This window comes from Dendropsophus ebraccatus, chromosome 14 (genome assembly GCF_027789765.1).
Source record: "Dendropsophus ebraccatus isolate aDenEbr1 chromosome 14, aDenEbr1.pat, whole genome shotgun sequence".
Classification (NCBI taxonomy): domain Eukaryota; kingdom Metazoa; phylum Chordata; class Amphibia; order Anura; family Hylidae; genus Dendropsophus; species Dendropsophus ebraccatus.
In genome coordinates, this window is record NC_091467.1 from 43,427,194 (window position 1) to 43,453,670 (window position 26,477).

The window sequence follows — 26,477 nt, forward strand, 5'->3', positions numbered from 1 at the left end:
TCTAGCCATTTCAGTACTGAACATGCTAGAATGTATCCCCTGCAGTGAGAAACTCAGAAAAGAGGATACACTCAGAGGAGAGGATACATTCTAGCATGTTCAGTACTGAAGTGTCTGGTATGTATCCTCTCCTCTAAGTATATCCTCTCCTCTGAGTTTCTCACTGCAGGGTATACATCCTAGCATGTTTAGGGCTATGTTCACACATAGTATTTCGGTCAGTCTTTCTTCAACCAAAACCAGGAGTGGGTTGAAAACACAGCAGCTGTGCAAATCTTTCCATTATAATTTTGCCCTGTTAGTTCCACTCCTGGTTTTGATTGGAAAAAAGACTGACAGAAATACTATGTGTGAACACCCTTCCTTCCACCCCTGGAGGAAAATCTGGCTATTCCCAAGTTTTGAGACTCATAACTGAGGCTCCACAGACCCCTCTTTTGCATATTTAAATTTATAGGGGGCAATGTATCAATGGAGACTCTTCAGTGAGTACTCCATTTGATTTTTTTTGTCGCTGGTCTCCCTGAGCTCATCAAGTGCTGTGTTTTATGTGTGAACATAGCCTAGTAATGTAAAGTCCATCGAGTATCCTCTCCTCTGAGAGGGCATACATTCTAGAATGTTTAGTAATGAAATGTCTGGAGTGTATCCTCTCCTCTGAGAGGGCATCTCCACCAGGTATATCCTCTCCTCTGAGAGGGCATCTCCACCAGGTGTATCCTCTCCTCTGAGAGGGCATACATTTTAGCAAGTGCAGTTTTGAAAGGTCTAGACCACAGGTGTCAGACTTCGTCCCTCGGCTGTTATAAACTACATTTTCCTTCATGCCTTACCTGTCCAGACATGGTGGGAATTGTAGTTTTGCAACTGCTGGAGGGCCTGTGTCTGACATCTCTGGTCTAGAATGTTCTCTTTTCTCACTGCAGGGTATACAGTCTAGTATGTATCCTCTCCTCTGAGCGTATTCTCTCTTCTGAGCTTCTCCCTGAGCCGTATTACACAGCATGATTAAGAGGTGAAAGCGAGCGGCGATGTGTTAGGTCAGTGCTCACTTCCCCTTTGTTCCCCGCTAGTTCTCTGTGTTATTACACACACAGACAGTGAGTGGGGGAACTGCGGGCAGCTGCGGGAGGGGCAGCCCAAAAAATCCTTAGATTTTTCCAGTTGCCCATTGTAGACAGCAGCACTATTGTAATCTGGATTTCTCAACCAGTTTGAAGCCCATAATCAGCTGATAACATGGATTATTACGCAAAATGATTATCAGACGGAACGGCCAGGAATCCTTTGGTGTAATAGACCATTGCCTGTACAAGGAACAGGACTGGTGTGCGGGGTCTGTATACAGAGGGAGAGGACTGGTGTGTGGTCTGTATACGGGGGAGAGGACTGGGGTGTGTGGGGTCTGTATACAGGGGGAGAGGACTGGTGTGTGGGGTCTGTATACACGGGGAGAGGACTGGTGTGTGGGGTCTGTATACACGGGGAGAGGACTGGTGTGTGAGGGGTCTATACAGGGGGAGAGGACTGGTCTGTGTGGGGTCTGTATACAGGGGCAGAGGACTGGTGTGTGGGGTCTGTATACAGGGGGAGAGGACTGGTGTGTGTGAGGTCTGTATACAGAGTGAGAGGACTGGTGTGTGAGGTCTGTATACAGGGGAGAGGACTGGTGTGTAGGAGGTCTGTATACAGGGGAGAGGACTGGTGTGTGGGAGGTCTGTATACGGGGGGGGACTGGTGTGTGTGGGGGTCTGTATACAGGGGGAGAGGACTGGTGTGTGTGTGGGGTCTGTATACAGGGGGAGAGGACTGGTGTGTGGGGGAGAGGACTGGTGTGTGGGGGGTCTGAATACAGAGGGAGAGAACTGGTGTGTGGGGGTCTGTATACAGGGGGAGAGGACTGGTGTGTGTGGGCGGTCTGTATACAGGGGAGAGGATTGGTGTGTGGGGTCTGTATACAGGGGGAGAGGACTGGTGTGTGTGGGCGGTCTGTATACAGGGGGAGAGGACTGGTGTGTGTGGGGTCTGTATACAGGGGGAGAGGAGTGGTGTGTGGGGTCTGTATACGGGGGAGAAGACTGGTGTGTGGGGGGTATACAGACCGCCCACACACACCAGTCCTCTCCCCCTGTATACAGACCGCCCACACACACCAGTCCTCTCCCCCTGTATACAGACCCCCACACACCAGTTCTCTCCCTCTGTATACAGACCCCCCACACACCAGTCCTCTCCCTCTGTATACAGACCCCCCACACACCAGTCCTCTCCCCCACATACCAGTCCTCTCCCCCTGTATACAGACCCCACACACACACCAGTCCTCTCCCCCTGTATACAGACCCCCACACACACCAGTCCCCCCCCCCCCCCCCGGATACAGACCCCCACACACACCAGTCACCACCCCCCCCCCCGTATACAAACCTCACACACACCAGTCCTCTCCCCTGTATACAGACCCCACACACCGCTCCTCTCCCCTGTATACAGACCTCACACACCAGTCCTCTCCCCTGTATACAGACCCCACACACACACACCAGTCCTCTCCCCTGTATACAGACCCCACACACCAGTCCTCTCCCCTGTATACAGACCCCACACACACACCAGTCCTCTCCCCCTGTATACAGACCCCACACACCAATCCTCTCCCCTGTATACAGACCGCCCACACACACCAGTCCTCTCCTCCTGTATACAGACCCCCACACACCAGTTCTCTCCCCCTGTATACAGACCCCACACACCAGTCCTCTCCCCCTGTATAGACCCCCCACACACACCAGTCCTCTCCCCTGTATACAGACCCCCCCACACACCAGTCCTCCCCCCCCTGTATACAGACCCCACACACACCAGTCCTCCCCCCCCTGTATACAGACCCCACACACACACCAGTCCTCCCCTCCCTGTATACAGACCCCACACACACACCAGTCCTCTCCCCCTGTATGTTAATCCCCCCTCCATGTTACTGTGGACATTGCAGCTTCCTTCCCTCTGTTTCTGCACAGTGAATGGTGCAGCAGCTCACTGCTTCCTACTTCCGGTCGAGACCCCGCCCCTCCTGCTGACATCACACCTCAAAGGAGAGGATACACTCTAGCATCTACCGTACCTTTTCTGTACGAGGCTGAAGTTGGTTTCTTATTCGGCCAGTTTCTTATTCAGATTATATTTCTTTTTCCTGTTTTAGCTATTATTCTTACAGAAAATGTATAATATTCATACCCTACTGTAAGTGAGGGGCCCTGAACCGGTGATAAAAATGGCCAAAAGGACCCAAGGTTGGCATAAAAATGGGCATCAAAGTAAAAACACTAAATTATGATTTAAAAATAAAATTGACTTTGCGCCACTGATCTTACACTGATAATACACAGAGAGGGATGCCCTGCATCACATCCAAGAGAGTCCAGCCTGGCCCAACGTGGTTCTGGGTATAAAAACTGGCATCAAAGTGGGCAGATGGGCATTTTTTCCTAATTTGAATAGGTAACAGCTGGTTCCAAAGGGTTAAATGAGTTTGGGCCTCTGATCTCACACTACATACACACAGAGAGGGATGCCCAGCATCACATCCAAGAGAGTTCAGCCTGGCCCAAAGTGGTTCTGGGTATAAAAACTGGCATCAAAGTGGGCAGACCGTCATTTTTTCCTAATTTGAATAAGTAACAGCTGTTACCAAAGGGTTAAATGAGTTTGGGCCACTGATCTCACACTGATAATACACAGAGAGGGATGCCCTGCATCACATCCAAGAGACGCCAGCCTGGCCCAAAGTGGTTCTGGGTATAAAAACTGGCATCAAAGTGGGCACATAGGCATTTTTCATGATTAGAATAAGTAACAGCTGTTTTCAAAGGGTTAAATGAGTTTGGGCCACTGATCTCACACTACGTACACACAGAGAGGGATCCCCGTAATCACATCCAAGAGAGTCCAGCCTGGCCCAAAGTGGTTCTGGGTATAAAAACTTGCATCAAAGTGGGCAGATTGGTATTTTTTCCTAATTATAAGTAACAGCTGTTTTTAAAGGGTTAAATGAGTTCAGGCCACTGATCTTACATTGATAATACACAGAGAGGGATGCCCCGCATCATATCCAAGAGAGTCCAGCCTGGCCTAAAGTTGTTCTGGGTATGAAAACTGGCATCAAAGTGGGCAGATTGGCATTTTTTCCTAATTTGAATAAGTAACAGCTGTTTTCAAGGGGTTAAATGAGTTCGGGCCACTGATCTCACACTGATAATACATAGAGAGGGATGCCCCGCATCACATCGAAGAGAGTCCAGCCTGGCCCAAAGTGGTTCTGGGTATAAAATCTGGCATCAAAGTGGGCACATAGGCATTTTTCATGATTTGAATAGGTAACAGCTGTTTTTAAAGGGTTAAATGAGTTCAGGCCACTGATCTTACATTGATAATACACAGAGAGGGATGCCCCGCATCACATCCAAGAGAGTCCAGCCTGGCCCAAAGTGGTTCTGGGTATAAAAACTGGCATCAAAGTGGGCAGACCGTCATTTTTTCCTAATTTGAATAAGTAACAGGTGTTTTTAAAGGGTTAAATGAGTTTGGGCCACTGATCTCACTCTGATAACACACAGCGAGGGGGGACCCCGCATCACACTGATAATACACAGAGAGTGGCTCCAGTGCTCCTAATGGTCTTTACGTACAGTCGGGCAAATGCCAAACTGCACCACAACGGCATCGAGGATGAAGATAAGAGACATCCCCTCATCTATAGCGTCTCCGCTGTAATAGGGACATATCTGCAGGTTAGATTACTCCCATCTCCAGGTAGTTCCCCTTTAAGGCCAGCTCACACAGAGTAAAATAGGTGGAATTCTGCAACGGAACTCTCTGCTGCTGAATCCCGCCTCAGTGACATACAGTCTGTCTATGGGAGGGACCGCGTGCCTCCATTCTCCTCGTCTCGAGTGGAGACGCGGAAAACGGAGGTGCGCAATCCCTCCCATAGACAGACCTGGCCTTAAAGGGGAACTACCTGGAGGTGAGAGAAATCTAACCCACTGATATGTCCCTATTGCAGCGGAGACGCCATGGATGAAGGGATGTCTCTTATCTTCATCCTCGATGCCGTTGTGGTGCAGTTTGGCATTTGCCCCACTGTACATAAAGACCATTAGGAGCACTGGAGCTACTCTCTGTGTGTTATCAGAGTGATGCGGGGCATCCCCCTCTCTGTGTGTATTATCAGTGTGAGATCAGTGGCCCAAACTCATTTAACCCTTTGAAAACAGCTGTTACTTATTCAAATTAGGAAAAAATGCCTATCTGCCCACTTTGATGCCAATTTTTATACCCAGAACCACTTTGGGCCAGGCTAGATGCGGGGCATCCCTCTCTGTGTATTATCAGTGTGAGATCAGTGGGCCGAACTCATTTAAAGGACAACTCCCACGAAAAAATTTTTTAGCTTATTTAACACACATTACAAAGTTATTTAAATACCCGGTCTGGCCCCCTTTCCCCACTTTCGGACCCCCGACCCCCCCGCCCGGAAGTTAAAGAATATATACATTACCTATTACGATCGTCACGGTCCTCTTCTCCCGTGCGGCATCTGGTGACGACGACGTCAGAGCCGGGGGGCGGTCCGGGTCTTCTTCCTCCTTGGCGTCTTCATAGAGAGTGAATGGGACGGAAAAGGCTGCTGGTGCACATGCGCACCAGCAGCCTTTTCATTGGCTGGAGCGCATCACATGGCTTCCGGCTTCGTCAGCCCTGATTGGCTGAGGTTGCTGGAAGCCATGTGATGCGCTCCAGCCAATGAAAAGGCTGCCGGTGCGCAAGCGCACTGGCAGCCTTTTCCATCCCCAGGACCCGGAAATCAGAGACATCGCTGGACGGCGGTGACGGTGAGGCGGACGGCGGGCGAATGGAGTGGCGATCGTCACCGGAGGGATGGTGAGTATGGTGTCTGTGTGTGTCTGTGTTTGTTTTTTTGGGGGGAGGTCCCGCGGGAGTTGTCCTTTAACCCTTTGAAAACAGCTGTTACTTATTCAAATTAGGAAAAAATGCCTATCTGCCCACTTTCATGCCAGTTTTTATACCCAGAACCACTTTGGGCCAGGCTGGACTCTCTTGGATGTGATGCGGGGCATCCCTCTCTGTGTATTATCAGTGTGAGATCAGTGGCCCGAACTCATTTAACCCTTTGAAAACACCTGTTTCTTTTTTCAAATTAGGAAAAAATGCCAATCTGCCCACTTTGATGCAAGTTTTTTATACCCAGAACCACTTTGGGCCAGGCTAGATGCGGGGCATCCCTCTCTGTGTCTTATCAGTGTGAGATCAGTGGCCCGAACTCATTTAACCCTTTGAAAATAGCTGTTACTTAGTAAAATCATGAAAAATGCCTATGTGCCCACTTTGATGCCAGTTTTTATACCCAGAACCACTTTGGGCCAGGCTGGACTCTCTTAGATGTGATGCGGGGCATCCCTCTCTGTGTGTTATCAGAAGGAGATCAGTGGCCCGAACTCATTTAACCCTTTGAAAACAGCTGTTACTTATTCAAATCATGAAAAATGCCTATGTGCCCACTTTGATGCCAGTTTTTATACCCAGAACCACTTTGAGCCAGGCTGGACTCTCTTGGGTATGATGCGGGGCATCCCTACCTGTGTAATATCAGTGTGAGATCAGTGGTCCAAACTCATTTAACCCTTTGAAAACAGCTGTTACTTATTCAAAATAGGAAAAAATACCCGTCTGCCCACTTTGATGCCAGTTTTTATACCCAGAACCACTTTGGGCCAGGCTGGACTCTCTTAGATTTGTTGCAGGGCGTCCCTATCTGTGTGTAGGCAGTGTGAGATCAGTGGCCCAAACTCATTTAACCCTTTAAAAACAGCTGTTACTTATTCAAATAATAAAAAATGCCTATGTGCCCACTTTGATGCCAGTTTTTATACCCAGAACCACTTTGGGCCAGGCTGGACTCTCCTGGATGTGATGCGGGGCATCCCTACCTGTGTGATATCAGTGTAAGATCAGTGGCCCAAACTCATTTAACCCTTTGAAAACACCTGTTACTTATTTAAATTAGGAAAAATGCCTATGTGCCCACTTTGATGCCAGTTTTTATACCCAGAACCACTTTGGGCCAGGCTGTACTCTCTTGGATGTGATGCGGGGGATCCCTCTCTGTGTTTTAGCAATGTGAGATCAGTGGCCCAAACTCATTTAACCCTTTGAAAACACCTGTTACTTATTCAAATCATGAAAAATGTCTTTGTGCCCACTCTGATGCCAGTTTTTATACCCAGAACCACTTTGGGCCAGGCTGGACTCTCTTGGATGTGATGCGGGGCCCCTCACTTACGGTGGTGTATGAATATTATACATTTTCACTAAGAATAATAGCTAAAATAGCTAATAAGAAACTTGAAAAAGGCAGCGTGAGGCTGCTGAAACGTCGCGTCACTGGAGTGCTGTATTATGACAACACTGTGAATTAAACACTGAACTTTTTTCACCTTATTTGGTGTGCCGTGGACTATCTTCTATTAATAAGAAACCATCTTCAGCCTCGTCTTTGCTGTACTGTCTCCTGGCTGCTGTTTAGCCCTGATTTGTGCAAAATCTCGGTAAAAACGCAGCGATTTTGCGCAAATTATAGCTAAACAGGAGACAGTACAGTATGGAAAATACCTCTTTGATCAAGTTAAAATCGTCTCCTGTCTCCCCACACTGACGGAGGGCAGGACGCTTCGAGGCTGCCTCATCCACTGTGATCCTTCTCTCTCTGCTCCTTGTGATGGCGCCCCCCCGCGTTGTAATCGTACCGACTTGAGGAACATATCTAAGAAGTAAGCTTTACCCCAGGGCGAACAGCATAAAAACGAAAAAACACCTAATAAAAGAAATGCATTTGTTTTGTTTTGTTTTCAATTTCACCACACATTGAATTTTTTTCTGGCTCATGTGGGTTTCTAGATGAAAAAATGCAACTGCTATGGCCTTTTAAGCACAAGGAGGGAAAAAACGAAAACGCAAAAATTGAAATTGGCCTGGTCCTCTAAGGGTTAATGAATAGTTACTAATATGTAGCTGGCCAGCCAGAGACAGAGATGGAAAAAGAGCTTGCTCTGTCCTCTCCAGGCATTGACCTGGTATTGCAGTGCCTCCAGGTTCAGTGCACCCCATAATAAGTTGCCTAAAAGCAGAAATAAAATAAGCCAGCTCCACCTGAAACTGGCTTGCAAGAAACACTCCTGGAGTGGGGTGCGCAGGTGGAGCCCGAAATAGAAGGCGGGGCGTTGCTAATTAAAGTTTGCCTGGCCAACACTTGCTGGTCTCTGTTGCCATGGCAACCAAATGCCAGAGTTGTTTACAACTTGCCTACCAGGCAAGTCATCGCGGGACGTGATGTCACCAAGGCTGTGCTGACATACACAGCTGCCAACAAGCAGCTAGGTAGAAAGGTAGGTGCCTTTTAAACCGTTTCATTTGGACTTCCTGGTGGCCAATGAATGCTTCTGCATACGGCTCCGGCTGGGAGGATTCACCCTAGATTCTCTTTAACCCTTAGGCGACCCTGGACGTACACGTACGTCCAGGGCCACCTTACCGCGTTCAGAGCAGGGCCGCGCGGGGTATTAGCGGGCACGGTCCGATCGCCTTGCCTGTGCCGTGCCATTACGGTGCTGACCCCGGAAGGGGTAAGATGTGTGGATCGCTCCTCCGGGACAATGTCCCCATTTTCCATCCGATTACCGAATGCAGCCGTTCCCTGGTGTCTAGTGGGGAGGATCGCTCCTCCGGGACATCTTACCCCTTCCGGGGTCAGCGCCGTAATGGCGCTGGTCCCATCTCGCCACTCAATTGCGCCGGAAGCAATCGATGTGCCTATCTCATCGATCTGTGCTGCATATCTATGCAGCACAGATCTGATTGAGAGATCAGTGCTGACGTCTTTAGCATTCCGCGCATCCACAGTACGTCGGGAGAAGACGCCGACGTACTGCGCATGCGCGGCGTGCTGAAGACGGCGGCACACCGCCGACGTTGAACGCAGGCCCTAGGTGACATCAGCAGAGGGCAGCTCTTTCAATCACGCCCCTCTGGGCGTGATTACAGCGATCGCAACAGCCCAGGACCATGACTACAGCCGCCCACCGTGACTACATACGCCCACCATGACTACTTGCCAGGAATTACCATACAGCGCTGGACTTCATAAATGTAAGATTACGGTCTAATCAAGGAGGGGACGGAGGGTACAGGGGCATGTTTGGGAAGCGTGCTGGGTGATGTACCAGCACGTTTACTTATCATTAGGGGCATTTTCAGCGTGATTGGTTCCCTTTAACATTCTATGTGTAGTATGTTTCACATTCTATTAAAGGAGAAGTCCTGCAAAATTCAACAAAAGGAGGAAGGCAGGGGGATGCAGAAAAATAACAAAGTAAACTCACCTGTCCTCGTACCCCATAGCATCGCTGACCAGCAGTTCTTCCAGCTGCAACGTCTCATACCCCTGAGTAATAGCCTGCTCAACCAATCAGTGACTGGGGCAGGACGCCGCCCCTCAGTCACTGACTGGCTGAGCAGGCAATCAATCAGCCGGGTTGTGACAGTGCAGCTGGAAGAGCTGGGTTTGTGACGTACAAGGATATCAGACAAAAATGACAATCAGCGGGACCCAGGAGTGACGCTACGGAGGCACAGAGACTAGTAAGTATACTTTATTATTTTCCCATTATTATTTCCTGCCTTTTTTGAATTTAGTGGGACTTCTCCTTTAAGGTGTTTCTGTGTAGATCCATGATGCTAATGGTTACCATGGTTACAAGTAGTGATGTCATTTCTGAGAGCCATATGATGTATAATAAAAGTGCCATTGTTCTATGTATGTATGTATTATGCTTTTGAGAAGGACCGTACAGTCAGAACGCATGCAGCGGTTTTCTTTCTTGATCCCTGAATAAAACAATTGCAGAAGACACGAGTGCCGCAATTCTTCTTCCTACCGAGTCTTCTAAGTTAATGTGGCGAGGTCAGAACAAATCTTCATGTGTGGGTATTTGAGATAATCAGAGCGTTGACTTGGCACGCCACACACGTTTCCTTGGCAGAACAAGTTGTTTTCAGGCTATTCAGAAGCCCAGCGGTGAACTGAGGACATTTCTAGCAGCGGGACACAGCAGTCACTTCAGAAAGTATCTACAGAGGAGAAGCCATGTCTAGCTTCACAGGGAAGGCCGAGTACGAGGAATTATTTAACCCAAAGGCATATCTGGATGCTTACTTTAGAATGAGTGGAGGGTCTATGGGAGATGAATATCTACAGTTTGTTCTCAAACAATTAGCAGAAACATTTAATTCAGGTAGGTGACAATTCTTTAAATTTTTTCCAAAACTTAGATTTGACCAAACTTCCAATAGGTAGAGGGGGCAGGGGGACTGGAATAATGTTCTATTCTATAGATGTTTATTGCTGGGATATAAAATACAGTGGTGCCTTGGATTACGAGCATAATGCGTTCCGGGACCGTGCTTGTAATCCAAATCTGCTCTTAAACCAAAGCAAATTTTCCCATAAGAAATCATAGAAGTGCAGACAATTGGTTCCACACCCCAAAAATAATGATTTATTTTTCTGAATTACATGTAAAACAGATGAAACAAAGATTAAGAAACAGCAGAATATGTGATATCATAAACTACTGTACAGTAATGGAGAGAATGGGAAACACAAGAGCTGAGAGAGACTGCAGGGAACATGCAGGAATGAGCAGGACATATGTGGGCACATAAATGCAGCACTCTCTGTCCGGGGAGAGAGGGGTTACAGCTATGGAGAGATTACCCCGACAGTCCTGTCCCCTGATGTAAGCCCCAGCCTGAAGTGGATCTGCTATGATTTGGAAGGTGAGGGAGACTTCCTGGGTCAGAGTACAGTGCTGTAGACCCCGCTATGCAGACCATGCCCCTCCTCCACTCTCCCTCCCACCCAGAACATGGAGCTCTTAAACCAAAGCAATGCTCTTAAACCAAGTCACAATTTTGAAAAACTGTGAGCTCTTAAACCAAAACCCTCTTAAACCAAGTTACTCTTAAACCAAGGTACCACTGTATAATATAATAGAGCATATCCGCAATAGGCTGTCTTGCCTCTTGTAATGTATGATCCTCATGGGGCAGAAATTGCCTGTTTATTATTTTTACCGTCATGGCAGCTAAATAATTACACATGGCTGTCACTACATTCTCACCGCAAAATGAGATACTGCTGCAAGAATGGAAGACCCATAGACTATGGTGGTACTGAGTATCACAGCAGATTTCAGTGCAAAACTCTGAATCTGCTGCAAGCTCACTACGTGTGAACACACCCTAAAACGGTTTGTTGTTTGCAGCTCTTTACTCTCCTCTTTCTCTATACTACATCCTGTATAATTAAGCAGACAACACCTTTTAACCCCTGGGCAAATTGCACGTACATATATCCAATCCATGAAAGACATGTAGAGTTCAGTACTTTTTTTTATTAATTATTGTTTTTAGTTCCAGATTTTGCTATTTTTCTCTTTAGTTTTATATATACATGTATGTAATGAAATTCCTGGTGTTACGGCACTGTGCTTGATACGTAGATCATGGTAACTACATGTGCACACAAGCAAGTAAGTGTGTTTTTTAGCTGGTAACAGCCAGGATCAGAGAGACCTCAATAGGCACCCTGTAGCATGATCCTTATGCAGTGGTGCTCCTAGGTACCCAGCTGTGCTGCAGTTTTCTGCACTACATAGTGGCCAGGTGCCACTGTGCAGAGAAAAAACTGACAAAGACACAGCACTATCCTGGTGCTGCTTGCACCTCTCTTCTCTTGATTGCAGGAGGTCCCAGAGGTCTTGACCACCATTCAAAAAGACCCCAACCTTTGGAGAGCACTTGCTATGTACCCATGTTATGCTGAATTTAAAGATGTCAGTGACTATGCACTTTTAATGATTGTTGACTGAATGATAATTCTCCTGCCCTCCCCATACACATGAACATTTGTCACGGCCGGACTCTCATGTGTTCTCTATGTGTCTCTCTCAGAGAAGAAAGCAGGTCGGGCATTGTAATTCCACCATGTGCGACCTCTATGTGTTGGTGGAGACTCAGGAGGCCTCTATATACTTTATACTGACGTCACACTCACCGCAAATGTACAGGGAGCTTAAAGGGGTAGTGCGGCGCTAAGAAATTATTCACAAAATAACACACATTACAAAGTTATAAACTTTTTAATGTTTGTTATGTATGTGAATGGCCCCCTTCCCGTGTTCCCCGACCCCCGCCCGTGTACCCGGAAGTGTAGTGCAGTATACATACCTGATCCGTGTCGACCGAACCCGCCTGTAATGTTGTCAAAGACGTCATCTTTGGGAGGCTGGCCGACCCGCTCCTGCCGTCCCTCATGCCGGCCCCGCTCTGCCGCGTCATCAGCTGCTCAGCCGCGATTGGCTGAGCATAACTGTTCTCAGCCAGTCGTGGCTAAGCACAGTTATGACGCGGCAGAGGGGGGCCGGCATGAGGGATGGCAGGAGCGGGTCGGCCGGCCTCCCAAAGTGTGTTATTTTGTGAATAATTTCTTAGCGCCGCACTACCCCTTTAACTGGAACCACTACAGGTTATTTCAAGTACTTGTCTTGTTACGATATCTTCTTATCGTCACTGTCTTATATTTGCCTTATGTTTACTCTTGTAAGATCTACTATTTCTTGGGTGAGGTTCTTGTTTTCTTTTCATTTAAGGTAAAATAAAAGGTGATACACTGATTGACATAGGAACGGGCCCCTGCATATACCAGCTTCTATCAGCTTGTGAAGTCTTCAAGAACATCATTGTGTCAGACTTCACTGAAAAAAACAGAGAGGAATTCAATCTATGGCTTAAGAATCAGCCTGGGGCATTCGACTGGAGCCATGTGTTGAAATATGTGTGCCAACTGGAAGGTGACAGGTACTAAGCAAAACATAGCACTCCAAACCATGGGGGAGATTGATCAAGCTTTCTTTTAGTAAGATTCTCTTTGTTGTCAAAGGTTGCCATAGCAACCAATCACAGCTCAGCTTATACTTCCTCCTATTGAGGGAAAAGAAGACAGTGAAGCATAGGGATGTTAGGTAAGTATGTTAGAGAGATCTGACAACTAGGAGGGCCTAACTACTGGGAATACTACCTCCAGGGGGAGAACCTGGATACTGAGGGGAAGCTACTTACAGGGGATACCTACATAATTAGGAAGACTATTGGGGAGGGGGGGACAGTAAACTACCTAGTTAACAGAGACACCAATGGGGCATTATTCTCGTTTGGAGCACTTTATGTCTGAAAAGGTTAGTTGGGAGCTGAAAGAAAATGAAGCCTGTGTCACTGGATGTAACTGCACTGTAATTTCTTGTGAGGTCTGTATAATGTGTGGTGGTAATGATAGCGGTCATGGTGAGGCCCTATTATGTAGGGTATCATTGGAAATTTATTTCTGTGTGTAGGGCATTTTCTTCAGCAAAAGTATGGTAGTAATACTTTGAGTTAATTACTCAAAGCTTGAGAGTCTGCGCCCTCTTCTCTGTTTATTATGGTTTTACCCTGTTTTGTACTTGTACACACTTTACTTACTTGCAACAGCCGGAGATGGTTGTGAGGCTGAAAACTGCAGAATCCATCAAGTTATGCAATTTGCGTAAACCTCATCGACTTTAATAAGAGTTGCGCAAATAGCGTAGATCCGTGAGCTACAAAGTGTACGTAACTCCTGGAGTATGAAAACACTGTAACTCATGGGCAATGTTCAACATTTTTATTGAAGTTTCAGCATTTTAACAGAAATAAATATATTGTACAATATCATGTGTATTACAATATGAAATGATGCTAGTTACATAGCAACATAGGGTATGAGACAGATTAACAGTACTACAGTATACAGAACAGAAATAAAAATGTCAAAATGTGAGTCTCCTAGAATGGACCATAGGAGTTGATTAACGTGAAAATACAGTCCGTGGTTGGAGAACATCACCAAACGCGTACAAATTATACAGTTAGTATGCCGCAAATAATTGGAAGAGGCTCTATACTATCATAGAACAATATTTTATATATGAGTAATAATGAAAAAAACAATAAAGGAAAACAACAAACAAAAGGACAAGACAAAAACAAATAAACAATGACAAGAATCAAGAAAGACATAACACATAACACGCGACCAGCCCGCCACTCCCACGTCTGAAGTCAAAAATAGGAGCTCAGTAAATAATGAATATTCAAGTATTGGAAGACGGAATTTTAAGTTTTCCTAACGTATTAGCAGCATCAGCTTTCATATACAATTTTGTGTTATTAAAACAAGACCTGAAGGTAAGGAGTTAAACAAATTGTGTAAATCGCCAGATTCTGCAGTTTTCATCTTTCTAATCAACTCCAGTGTCTGCAAACAGATCTGAAGATAGGTGGAACCTAGCGGTGGAACCCATATCTAGGGGACACTTATGGCATATCCTGTCTAAGTGTATCTTGTTGTTTCAGATATTTCTGTTTACTTCTTTGCATCTTTAGCTCTATCATTTAAGTAAACCTATATCTATTCTACTATCTATTCATTTAGCTGTAGTGGGTGGATCTATTTTTTTGCACATCTTAAGGCCCGGTTAACACACAGTATGACACCGACCATTCTGTGAAACGGCTTTGTCACAGAACTGCTGGTGTCAGTGAAGTTCAACCTGGGCGCTGCTGCCGTAAAGGCCGGATGAAGTTCATTTCTTTACAATTGGGATGCGGGCACATTCAGGTGTGCCTGCATTCCAATTACCCATAGCCGACAATGTAAAGTGTGGCTGGAGCCATCCGGGTCACAGAACGGCCGGTGTCATACAACATGTGAACACAGGGCCGGCTCCAGGTTTTGGTGGGCCCTTGGGTGACAGAGCCTCAGCGGGCCCCTTTGTAAAGTAAATCATGTGGCATCACTTTTAGAGGGTCTCTATCTCTGCATTCTGTGTAGGTATACAACTGTGTATTATATACTTATTATCCTCCTGTATGTGTGTGTGTATATATCTCTCCATTCTGTGTAGGTATACAGCTGTGTATTATATACTTATTATCCCCCTGTATGAGTGTGTATATATCTCTCCATTCTGTGTAGGTATACAGCAGTGTGTTATATACTTATTATCCCCCTCCTGTATGAGTGTGTATATATCTCCCCATTCTGTGTAGGTATACAGCAGTGTATTATATACTTATTATCCCCCTCCTGTATGAGTGTATATATCTCTCTCCATTCTGTGTAGGTATACAGCAGTGTATTATATACTTATTATCCCCCTGTATGAGTGTGTATATATCTCTCCATTCTGTGTAGGTATACAGCAGTGTGTTATATACTTATTATCCCCCTGTATGAGTGTGTATATATCTCTCCATTCTGTGTAGGTATACAGCAGTGTATTATATACTTATTATCCCCCTGTATGAGTGTGTATATATCTCTCCATTCTGTGTAGGTATACAGCAGTATATTATATACTTATTATCCCCCTCCTGTATGAGTGTGTATATATCTCTCCATTCTGTGTAGGTATACAGCAGTGTGTTATATACTTATTATCCCCCTCCTGTATGAGTGTGTATATATCTCCCCATTCTGTGTAGGTATACAGCAGTGTATTATATACTTATTATCCCCCTCCTGTATGAGTGTATATATATATCTCCATTCTGTGTAGGTATACAGCAGTGTATTATATACTTATTATCCCCCTCCTGTATGAGTGTGTATATATCTCTCCATTCTATGTAGGTATACAGCAGTGTATTATATACTTATTATCCTTCTGTATGAGTGTGTACATATCTCTCCATTCTGTGTAGGTATACAGCAGTGTATTATATACTTATTATCCCCCCCTGTATAAGTGTGTATATATATCTCCATACTGTGTAGGTATACAGCAGTGTATTATATACTTATTACCCTCCTGTATGAGTGTATATATCTCTCCATTCTGTGTAGGTATACAGCAGAGTATTATATACTTATTATCCTCCTGTATGAGTGTGTATATATCTCCAATCTGTGTAGGTATACAGCAGTGTATTATATACTTATTATCCCCCCCTGTATGAGTGTGTATATATCTCTCCATTCTGTGTAGGTATACAGCAGTGTATTATATACTTATTATCCCCCCCTGTATGAGTGTGTATATATCTCTCCATTCTGTGTAGGTATACAGCAGTGTATTATATACTTATTACCCTCCTGTATGAGTGTATATATCTCTCCATTCTGTGTAGGTATACAGCAGTGTATTATATTCTTATTATCCTCCTCCTGTATGAGTGTGTGTATATATATCTCCATTCTGTGTAGGTGATCAGCAGTGTATTATATACTTATTATCCTCCTGTATGAGTGTGTATATATATCTCTTAATTCTGTGTAGGTATACAGCAGTGTATTATATACTTATTATCCCCCCCTGTATGAGTGTGTGTATATATCTCCATTCTGTGTAGGTGATCAGCAGTGTATTATATACTTATTATAATACACTGCTGATCACCTACACTAAATGGAGAGATAGATATGTGGGTACAGAAGTTGGATGCTGCCCTACGAAGTCCTGGAAAACATTTTAACAGAAAAAAATAGCAATACAACAGTGGATTTATTGCATATTGTGACTCCCACATGGAAAGTAAAGGGGAAAATCTGCAATAAATCCACTGCAGCAGATATGCCACAGGTGGCCCTACCTTCCTACTCCCAGCACACATAGACAGATACTCATACACAACACCTGCATAGACTTACATACACAACACTAGCATACAGACTTACACACACACACACACACACAACACCTGCATAGACTTACATACACAACACTAGCATACAGACTTACACACACACACACACACACACACACACACAACACCTGCATACAGACTTGCACACATATGCATGTATACTCAGTCACACATACACTCACCTCTGTATCTGGCAGTCCTGTTACATCTTCTCCCTCTGCCTGGGCCGCTGTGGAGGGGTTAGGAGACCCAGGAATACAGGAGGGGCAGGGAAGCACAGCACAGGCAGCACTGTGAGGAGGCTTCTGGGCCCTGACCTGCTGTTTGGCCTCTACAGGCTGCCGTGCAGTGAGCCCTGCCCCCCTCTCCTCTGGTCCGACGCTGAGAGACTAAGGCCTGGAGGAGCCACAAAATGACTTAAGTCATACCCCCCAACTGTCCCAGATTCCGCAGGACAGTCCCGTTTTCGGGGTGATGTCCCGCGGTCCCGGAACAGCACCCAGTGTCCCGCATTATATGTGGCCCCACCGAAAAAAACAATAAACCAGTAACTCACCTGTCCGCTGGTCCCAGCAGCTCCTCTACCGACAGAGCGCGCACTCCCGTCATCCTCCGGGGCGGGCAGCGGGGTATACAGACACTGACTGTACCGGAAGTGACCTGCAGCCTCTGTCATGAATCACTTCTAAACTAAACTAATAAGGGGAATGGAACATCTTAGTTATGAGGAGAGATTAAAAGAATTACATTTGTTTAGTCTGGAGAAGAGACGTTTAAGGGGAGATATGATTAATTTATTTAAATATATAAATGGCCCCTACAAGAGATATGGGGAAAAGATGTTCCAGGTAAAACCCCCTCAAAGGACAAGAGGGCACTGTCTCCGCCTGGAGAAAAAAAGGTTCAATCTTCGGAGGCGACAAGCCTTCTTTACTATGAGAACTGTGAATCTGTGGAACAGTCTACCACAGGATCTGGTCACAGCAAAAACAGTAGAGGGCTTCAAAACTGGCCTAGACAAGTTCTTAGAGCAAAATAATATAAATGCATATGTATAGAACCTATCACCCCTCCCCCTTCCCTGTATCCATCCCCTCCTTGGTTGAACTTGATGGACATGTGTCTTTTTTCAACCGTATTAACTATGTAACTATGTAACTTCCCGTACAGTCAGTGACTCTGTACCCCGCTGCCCGCCCCGGAGGATGACGGGAGTGCGCGCTCTGCCGGGAGAGGAGCTGCTGGGACCGGCAGACAGGTGAGTTACTGATTTATTGTTTTTCTGGTCGGGCCACACAAAGGGGAGGATTGGCTACTATGTGGGGCGCTATATGGGGGATTGGCTACTATGTGGGGGGATTGGCTACTATGTGGGGGGATTGGCTACTATGTGGGGCACTATATGGGGGGATTGGCTACTATGTGGGCACTATATGGGGGATTGGATACTATGTGGGGCGCTATATGGGGGATTGGCTACTATGTGGGGCACTATATGGAGGTATTGGCTACTATGTGGGGCACTATATGGGGGCATTGGCTACTATGTGGGCACTATATGGGGGCATTGGCTACTATGTGGGGCACTATATGGAGGTATTGGCTACTGTGTGGGGCACTATATGGGGGCATTGGCTACTATGTGGGGCACTATATGGAGGATTGGCTGCTATGTGGGGCACTATATGGGGGCATTGGCTACTATGTGGGGCAATATATGGGGGATTGGCTACTATGTGGGGCACTATATGGGGGCATTGGCTACTATGTGGGGAGCTATATGGGGGCATTGGCTACTATGTGGGGCGCTATATGGGGGATTGGCTACTATGTGGGGCACTATATGGGGGATTGGCTACTATGTGGGGCACTATATAGGGGGCATTGGCTACTATGTGGGGCACTATATAGGGGGCATTGGCTACTATGTGGGGCACTATATAGGGGCATTGGCTACTATGTGGGGCACTATATGGGGGCATTGGATACTATGTGGGGCACTATATAGGGGGATTGGCTACTATGTGGGGCACTATATGGGGGGATTGGATACTATGTGGGGCACTATATGGGGGCATTGAATACTATGTGGGGCACTATATGGGGGGATTGGCTACTATGTGGAGCACTATATGGGGATTGGCTACTATGTGGGGCACTATATGGGGGCATTGGCTACTATGTGGGGCATATATGGGGGCATTGGCTACTATGTGGGCACTATATGGGGCATTGGCTACTATGTGGGGCACTCTGTGGGGGGATTGGCTACTATGTGGGGCACTATATGGAGGGATTGGCTCCTATGTGGGGCACTATATGGGGATTGGCTACTATGTGGGGCACTATATGGGGGGATTGGCTGCTATGTGGGGCAATATATGGGGGGATTGGATACTATGTGGGGCACCAGGTGGGGGATTGGCTACTATGTGGGGCACTATATGGGGGATTGGATACTATGTGGGGCACTATAATGGGGGATTGAATACTATGTGGGGCGCTATATGGGGGATTGGATACTATGTAGGGCATTTTTTGGGGGGATTGGATACTGTATAGGGCACTATTCAGTCAGCAGCATGTGGTGATTGTAGGGGAGTGGCTATGGAGGGTCTCTATGGGGGCGTGGCTATGGAGGCCCGCTATGGGGGTGTGGCTATGGGGACCGCGGCGCACATGTCCCTCTTTGCTCTTTGCAAAAGTTGGGAGGTATGCTTAAGTGGCTCACCAGCGCCCCCCTCATCCCTGTGCCTGGCTCATCCCCCCTCCCCCCACAGCCTCTGGTAATGATGTGTGCGCTCACCACCTGGACACAGTGCGATGTGTGTCAGTGTGTGAGCGCAGTGAGACGGGAGGGAGAGGGGAAGAAATGGCGTGGGCAAGTGCCGGGGGGCCACTTGAGGCACTGTATGCCCGAGTATGCCTGGTGCTGACGCCGGCCCTGTGTGAACATAGCCTTACCCTGCTGAGACACAGAAAGGATCGCTGGGCCTTGTGGTTCCATGTCTCTCCCCATGGCATTTTTTGTGGGCTGCTGCCACTTCCCCTCTGCACCACTAGAGGGCTTTGTTGCATTTCTCCCTGTTGGTATAGGCTCTGGTGACTTTTTACACCTACTCTTTTCTACACACTATCTACCTGTTATATCACACATTTGGCATTGACTCTGGTGACTTATTACAGTTACACCACTAGAGGTCACTGTTGCATGATTATTGCTTCTGTCTGCATGGTGGAGACCATATAAAGGCTGTATCTCTCCCTGGATTCTAATTATTAATGCAACAGACTCTTTATGTCTATATGTGTATATAGTATATGTGACCATACTGTACGCCTGCACAACAGGGCATAGACAAACAAACCTCAAGCCTTCCAGTACTTATCAGCTGCTGTATGTCCTGTCCAGAGCTGTAACAAATCCTAATAGGAATTCTCTCCCACTCTGTGGCAGCAGAATACATCACTTCCTGCAGGACATACAGTGTCCTGAAGGCAGCTTTTTGGTCTTGTACTGGTTGAAAAAAAAAAGAGTCCTGGTCATCTGAGTGCTCACAGAGAAAGTAGTCATGTGATTGATGGATGCATTAAGCCATGACACTTTATAGTGAGTCTAAACATATGAAGTCCCAGCCGGCACAAACTATAAACAGAGAACAGGTCATAAAGGAAAGACTAAGATCAAGAAAATTGCAAACGTGCTTTATGTCACATCCCTGCTGATTTAGATTTTGAAAGTTATAACAATGGTGACGCTTTAACACATTTTCACTTAAAGGGAACCAGTCACCCCCGCTGCCGGAGTGACAGGCTCCCAACCCCCCGCTAGAGCCCCCTATACTCACCTGATTGCGCCGGGTCCCGCTTCTTGATTCGGTCTGGTGACGGAGATTTCAGCACCCGAAGCCCGGCGCATGCTCTCCTGAGATGAGTCCGACACTCATAGAGAATGAATGGAGCGTCGGACTCACCATTCATTCTCTATGGGCATTGGACTCCTCTCAGGAGCGCTTACCGGGCTTCGGGCGCTGAAATCTCTGTCACCTGACCGAATCAAGAAGCGGGACCCGGCGCAATCAGGTGAGTATAGGGGGCTCTAGCGGGGAGTCGGGAGCCTGTCACCCCGGCATGGGGGGGTGACAGGTCCTCTTTAATTTCTCTTTTCTCCTACCAGCCTTACTGTATTTCATTGGTTACTTTCCTACTGTGTTACTTTAAAGGATACCTCTCAGGATTCTCAAACAAAAAACCTGCAGGTCCTTTTCTGACAGGAGCCATAGTACAATGCAATCTATGACTTCAAGGAGTCCTATATTGTACCAGGCTCATGCCAGAAGAGGACCGCTCACCTGCACCTTTTTTTTGGAGGATCCTGCCATAGTTTCCAAGTGATAGGTACCCTTTAACATCTTTCTTATCTCCATCAAAACAAAGCAATAGTATCTTTAGCTTCTACTTATTCCTGACTTACTACTAGACTGGCACACATGAAAGTCATTACTTAAACTAAAAAGAATTGTTGTGGAACTAAAGTCTCTGTTATGTGGGAGTATCCTTTAAAAAGCAGTGTATACTAATACAGTATGTGTATGGCAATTCATAAATTAATTTTTCACTTGTATTATTGGTCACTTTGGTAATATAATAATAATAATAATATATAAAATATTTTAAGGTCTTTCTTCTTGTGTTGCAGGATACCTTACCAAGAAAAGGAAGAACAACTGAGAAAAACTATAAAACAAGTCCTGCATTGTGATGTTTTCAATACAAATCCCATAGATCCGGTTACTATTCCGCAAGTGGATTGCCTCCTGAGTTGTCTGTGTCTGGAGGGAGCATGTAAAGATTATGAATCATATGTCACTGCTTTAAAAAACATGACTAGTTTATTAAAACTGGGTGGTTATTTAGTGCTCACAGGAGACTTAGGAAACACGTACTACATGGTAGGCGAAAAAAAGTTTACTGGCCTTTGCCTTAATGAAGATTTTCTAAAGGAAGCTATAACTGGAGCTGGATGCACGATTGAAAACTTTGAAGTGTCTAAGAAGACAAAAGATTCTCTAGAAAAAGGTGCAGATTTCTTAGCCTATTATGTTATTGTGGCAAGGAAAGAAAGAAACACGTGAGCAGCGTATTTAGAGGGTTTCCACGTAGGGGATGTTTTGTGGCAGTTTTTCCTGTGGCTTTTTTAAGCTAAAGCTAAGGAAAGAGAAAAAACTGCTACAAAAAAAGCTGCCTGTAAAATCTCACTGAAAGAATTCATTAATTATGCCCCTAGTGTCTCCATATATAATAATTATGCCCCTAGTGTCTCCATATATAATAATTATGCCCCTAGTGTCTCCATATATAATAATTATGCCCCTAGTGTCTCCATATATAATAATTATGCCCCTTGTGTCTCCATATATAATAATTATGCCCCTTGTGTCTCCATATATAATAATTATGCCCCTAGTGTCTCCATATATAATAATTATGCCCCTTGTGTCTCCATATATAATAATTATGCCCCTAGTGTCTCCATATATAATAATTATGCCCCTAGTGTCTCCATATATAATAATTATGCCCCTTGTGTCTCCATATATAATAATAATAATAATAATAATAATGCCTCCTGTGCCTCCAGTAATAATATTCCCTGTGCCCCTATATAGTAACAATGCCCATCTATGCCTGTATTAAGTAAAATTTCCCCTGTACCCCCATATAGTAATAATGCTCCCTGTGCCCCCTAAAAAAAACAACTCACCTAATCCTGATTCTAAGGGCCCTTTTACACAGAAAGATTATCTGACAGATAATCTGCCAAAGATTTGAAGCCAAAACCAGGAATGGATTTGAAAAGAGGAGAAATCTCAGGCTTTCCTTTATTACCTGATCTCTGTTTATAGTCCATTCCTAGCTTTGGCTTCAAATCTTTGGCAGATAATCTGTCAGATAATCTTTCCGTGTAAAAGGGCCCTAAGGAGTGCCCTTCTTTAGTCAATGAGAGTCGCAGTGATGAGATTCCTAGTGAGTGATGACATCATATCATTGTGTCTGCCAGTGAGGGGGATCACATCCTACTGGTTCATAGTACCTTCAGCCTAGGAGTGAATGGTGTAGGGGGGCTCTGGCACGACTGCATGGGTCTCCAAACTGCGGCCCTCCAGCTGTTGCAAAACTACATTTCCCATCATGCCTGGACAGCCAAATCCAAAGCTTTAGCTGTCCAGGCATGATGGGAGTTGTAGTTTCGCAACAGCTGGAGAGCCGCAGTTTGGAGACCCATGGTATAGAGACACAAACATGGCAGACTTGGGGCCTTCAAAAGAAACCTGATGATCGTTTCACTGGACTGCTGATGGGGTAACAAACCTCCACAGATCTATTAGGGTCCATTTACAGACTATAAACAGAGATCAGGTCATAAAGGAAAGCCTGAGACTTTTCCTCTTCTCAAATTCATTCCTGGTTTTGGCTTCAAATCTTGGGCAGATAATCTGTCAGATAATCTTTCTGTGTAAATGGACCCTTAGGGCCCTATTCCACCGGACGATTATCGTTTGCATAATCGTTAACAATTAACTATCTGATGCAAAAGACCTGAAAACGTTCACTCATTTCCATGGTACGATAATCGTTACTTATGATCGTATTTGCGATCGATTTTTCTTCGCTATTGCGTTTGTATCTACTGCGAACAACCGAACGACGTCTTATTCAATGCGAACGATTTGCAAACGAGCAACGATAAAAATAGGTCCAGGTCTTCTAAAGCGATCAACGATTTTTCGTTTGGTCGTTAATTGTTAACTGCATTTCAACTGAACGATTATCGTTTAGATTCGAACGATTTAACGATAATCTGAACGATAATCGTCCGGTGGAATAGGGCCCTTAGATGCAGGGGTCATGACATGGCATGTAATGGGTTTAATTGTCAGGATCGGGTGTTTCTTAAGGCCTTACAGTATGGGCCCTATAACAACATCAGATTATCTGACAGATGTTTTTAAGCCAAAGCCAGGAATGGATTTAAAAAGAGGAGAAATCTCAGTCTTTCCCTTATTACCTGTGCTGTGTTTATAGTCCATTCCTGGCTTTGGCTCAAAAAAAACCTGTCAGATAATCTTTTGGTGTAATAGGGCCCTTAGTGCAGGAGACCTAGTGGGCAGTCACTAAGTGGTTAATGGCAATGTGAAATGTGTGAAAAGGACCATTGCTAGGCTGGGTTGACACTGCATTTTTGCAGTCAGTTTTTTTAACTGTTTTATGTAAAAAAAAAAAAAAACACAGGTGAAAACTAAAGTCCATTCTTCCACTGATAAAAAAAAGAAACAAAATGCATCCTTTTTTAGTGTAAATAAAAATGTGATCCGTTTTTTGATTTTTTTTATAATGGAAGTCAATAGAAAAAAGGATCAAAACGAATGCTAACAAATACACCCCAAAACACCCGATTAACACAAATATATTACTATTGTATTAGTATTGTATATTGATATACCCTATTGAATGTGTATATATATTCATTTATGTTGTGTACAAAAAATATATTTTACTTGACACTTTGGGGGGGACATTTGCCAAGGTCTTTGCTAAAGAAAAATGTGCTAATTGTTGCACAAAGCCTGAGTTGTGCAAACATTTTGCTACGTTTTACCGATTTGTGCCCCACTTGCCAAGTGCAGGACATACACCTGTAAATAAATCTAGAGGAGCAAACATAGTGATTGTTTAGATAGAAATGACATATAAAAAGCTGCTCTTGATAACTTCCGACAGTGTTTTTATCTGTATCTCTACCTTTATTGTGTTGTGGCAATATATTTGTTGTAAGTTTTTCTTTGTTTGGGGGCACAATATTCATTGTTAATAAAGTTGTGTATATGGGGAGGGGTACTGAGATTACGTCAGGGCCATCACCCATCGCCCCTGTATTTTCTCATGCACCTGTGTATATCTTATTAATAAACGTCTGAGGGCTGAGTTGTCTGTCTGAGGTGATTGTCGTCTATACTACCATAGCTGATGTCAGACTGGCAGGACAGTATCAAGTACCGTGGAAATAAGCAGCACAATTTACATTATAGATACAGTCTTTAGGGATGCATTGCTATAGGATGAAAGGTGTGAATTAAAGACACAGCTTATTATACTAAAGTGCTGTTTCCTCCGCATATTTTGGCAGGACAGTATCAATGAGTTTATCTGACAGATTTTTGAAGCCAAAGCCAGGAACAGACTATAAACAGGGAACAGGTCTTAAGGAAAGACTGAGATTTCTCCTCTTTTCAAATCCATTTCTGGTCACATAAATCTGTCTGTGTAAACACACCACACCATTAAGTGCCAGCCCCACTTTATTTCTTCGGTTACTTTCTTGCTTTATAGGATATAATGGCTTATAAGGGTGGGTTCAAATGTAATGGACTCGCAGCGGATTTCACTCTGCGAGTTCGCAGCTAAATCCGCTGCGGATCCTTCCCTGTCACTTTTAATAAGATTACATACAAGATTACCTTATTGTAGAGGTATGATACCGGCACTACTCGCTAGGCACAGGTGAGTATTCAGACAGACCCGTATTATAGCCAGGATAATAATCTCGCAAACGGGGTGCTCCCCTTAGGTAATAGACAGTACTTTATGAATCCACAAATACGAAGGAAAAGATGCGGGGGCACTCACCGTTATGATGCGTAGACTTTATTTCATGTGTACTTTAAAATACAGCAGGTACATCTGAGTCGGGTGCAGACGCCAAACACTAATCACACGAGCTATGACAGCCGTTTCACGCGCATGCGCGCTTCGTCAGGTGACGCTCCTCCCGCAGGTCCCAGGTGAAATACCTTCAGTGATGTGCGTGGAGGAGGCGTAGCTTACTGTAAGTAGATTTTTACTACAAATTAAAACATAGTTCTAAAAACAGTAGAAAAGTGCTTATTTACACCAAGGGGGACATGTATCAAGCAGTGTACCTTGTGCTCCTTAGTATTTTTGGGCGTATGTGTGATGTGCACAGCCCTTCGTCAGATTTACTAAACAGTGTAGCTCGGTGTATGTGTGAATATGACAGCTTACTCCAGTTTTTTGCCTTCTTGACATTTGTGGGCGTGGTTATCCGTAAGAATATTCTCAGCCGGGATTTATCATGTGAGAATTTTGAAATTTTCGCATTTTCGTTCGCATCTGTACTCCAGTCCCAGGGTAGCGGAACTTTTTTAACCAGGGTCAATTCATGAATACCTGCAGTAAAATGCGCAGCGCCAGGGAAGCTATAGCAGGTGATTTATGAACCAACATGTGAATGTTCATAAATACCTTACTAGGCTGCAAACATATAAGCCAGTGCACAGTGCTAAAAATATTCGCAAAAAAAGGTGCAAATGATAAATGTCGCCCCAAGTGTTTTTACAAGAACATCTGCAGCTCTATTTTATCATTAAGGCCACATTTACTTTGGGCTTGTGTTTCCATAATTAATCTTGCCTCATATTGTAGCAGTAACCTATTGGTATCTTTTCCTGCGGTGCCCATAAACCTTTTTAGACCTGTAAAATTGAGACATTTATAGTCTCCATCGTGTTGTTCTATGACATGTTGGATTGAAGTCA

At 45.1% G+C, this 26,477-nt stretch overlaps 1 protein-coding gene across 1 annotated transcript; it reads left to right on the forward strand.

Moving 5' to 3' along the window:
- The first annotated feature begins 9,935 nt into the window (after positions 1–9,935).
- LOC138773064 (nicotinamide N-methyltransferase-like) lies at positions 9,936–22,677 on the forward strand. The gene is made up of 3 exons (XM_069953985.1): positions 9,936–10,370; positions 12,789–12,996; positions 21,560–22,677. Exons 1-3 carry the CDS (start codon positions 10,223–10,225, stop codon positions 21,993–21,995), a joined length of 792 nt encoding a protein of 263 aa, XP_069810086.1. The 5' UTR covers positions 9,936–10,222; the 3' UTR covers positions 21,996–22,677.
- The last annotated feature ends 3,800 nt before the right edge of the window (positions 22,678–26,477 follow it).